This window comes from Gekko japonicus, unplaced genomic scaffold, assembly GCF_001447785.1.
Source record: "Gekko japonicus isolate JY-2015 unplaced genomic scaffold, Gekko_japonicus_V1.1 scaffold14258, whole genome shotgun sequence".
Classification (NCBI taxonomy): Eukaryota; Metazoa; Chordata; class Lepidosauria; order Squamata; family Gekkonidae; genus Gekko; species Gekko japonicus.
The window spans coordinates 1-1,942 of NW_015214652.1; the positions used below are offsets into that span (position 1 = coordinate 1).

The 1,942-nt window shown below is 50.9% G+C and overlaps 1 protein-coding gene across 1 annotated transcript; it reads left to right on the plus strand.

Moving 5' to 3' along the window:
- Positions 1-351: 351 nt before the first annotated feature.
- Positions 352-1,188, plus strand: LOC107125133 (vesicle transport protein SFT2C-like). Its single transcript, XM_015428588.1, has one exon. It carries the CDS (start codon positions 376-378, stop codon positions 1,015-1,017), a length of 642 nt encoding a protein of 213 aa, XP_015284074.1. The 5' UTR covers positions 352-375; the 3' UTR covers positions 1,018-1,188.
- The last annotated feature ends 754 nt before the right edge of the window (positions 1,189-1,942 follow it).

Consider the following 1,942-nt stretch of genomic DNA (forward strand, 5'->3'; position numbering starts at 1 on the left):
CTAACCACTACACCAAACTGGCTTAAGCCACTTTGGGTCCGCATTGAGGAGAAAGACGGGGTGTAAATTGAATTAAATAAATCATTGTTCTAATGTTTGTCTTCCTTTCAGTTGTGAGATACACCGAGGGCCCCTGTCTGTCGGAGCATGCGGACTTCCTAACCCCGGTGAAGGAGGCTTCGCGGAGGCGTTGAGCAGCATGGGCTGGCTTCCCTCTGCTCAAAGACCGACATGACTTTGGGACTGCGCTGGCACTGTTTCCTTGGCGGTGGGGAGCAAACTTGAGGTGCATTGGTCAACGCAAGGGGCTGCTTATAGAGAACCGTCTTTGTGTCCCCTCCCGGACAAGTTGCTACCACCCACCTCCTTCCCAAGATGGCGGATCTGAACCGGCAACTGCAAGAATACTTGGCCCAGTCTAAGGGGGGCAGTGGCTCGGCCGTCCCGCCGGCACATCAGAGCCCACCGCAGGATAAAACAGAGGAGTCTGGGTCCGGCTTGGGAGCTTGGTTTGGCCAGATGAACCCTTTCCCCGCAACAGGAACGTGGCCTTGGGCTGCGGAGCCGGAGCCGGACCCATGGCTGCCGACCGGTCTGTCCCGCTGGCAGCGCCTGGTGGGGAGTGCCTTGTGTCTGCTGTTGGCCGTTCTTTGCTTCAGCCTCGCCGCTCTCTATGGCTCGCTGCTGCTGCTCAGAAAGTTCGCGCTGCTTTGGTCCCTGGGCTCGGCCTTTGCGCTGGGTGCCGCGGGCTTCCTACGGGGCCCGAGTCGTCTCCTAGGTGAGCCTGACCGCCGTGGCCTAGCCCTTCTTTACTTGGGCTCTGTGGGCGGCACCCTCTATGCTGCACTCGGTCTCCGGAGCACCTTGCTCACCACTCTGGGCGCCGGCATCCAGTTGGTGGCCGGTGGCGCCTATTTGCTGGCCTCTCTGCCTGGGGGCGCCGCCGGACTGCGCTACGTCGGCGGGTTCTTGACCGGTTTTGTGCGGCGGCGTGTGTCGAAAACGCTCCCCGTGTGAGGGCGGCTGTTGAGCTGAGCCCCTCTCCTGGATGGATGCTTGTGGGGGAAGAAAGCTGATGTCTATGCAGTGGGGTCCTGAGACCTGCTGTAAGCCAGTGCATGGCACAGGATACAATCCCAAAAACTGGTGGAAGGAAAACATCCAATTCTTCCTTCCATAGACGTGCTTGTCTCAGTTCCAGAAGCGTTGCCATGTTTTGGGTCTGATTTAGCAAAAGTAATTTTGTATCGTATGTTTTTTGTCCTTTTCCTATGATCGCTCTTTACTGTTTTAACATTGATAGATTAAAGGGCAGGGGGGCTGTATTCCAGACTGTGTTCCCGTATGTTTTTGCACTAATCACCTGGGCTCATAACATTAAAAACAACAACAACACTATTCTGAATAATGTTCTACTGTAGTAGCCCTCCTTAATTGTCTGTGTCCTATAATTATTCGTTAGCCGATGCAATCTAAATTTGGTATACGCGACACAATTTTAAAGAAACTGTATAGCATCTTATTAGAAAAAGATGAAGTGCTAATATCTAATCTTGAAGATAATACCATTCCTCCAGGATTTGTATTAAAAGTTTCTACAACCTTAAAAAAATATTTAAAAAATGAATGTTTCTGATCTCTAAAGTGATGTTGGGAGGATGTCTTGCTTTCCAATTATTCTGATTGCAGTGCTCCAATAATACTTGTTAATGCAGTTATTCAGATTAGGCAGTAATGTACCTGCTCTCTCCCTAACGGGGCTCACTGTTCCCATTTCTCTGTCACTGCCTTGAATACCTTGTGCCAAAAAGAGTCCAATAGACCCCTTTTATAGCATGCAACATAACGGTTGCTGAACTTGCACAATTGCCTACATTCTTTTTTCCCCTAATGCTCAGTTACTGCTATGGAGCCCATCAAGACGAAGAAGAAGAAGAAGAGA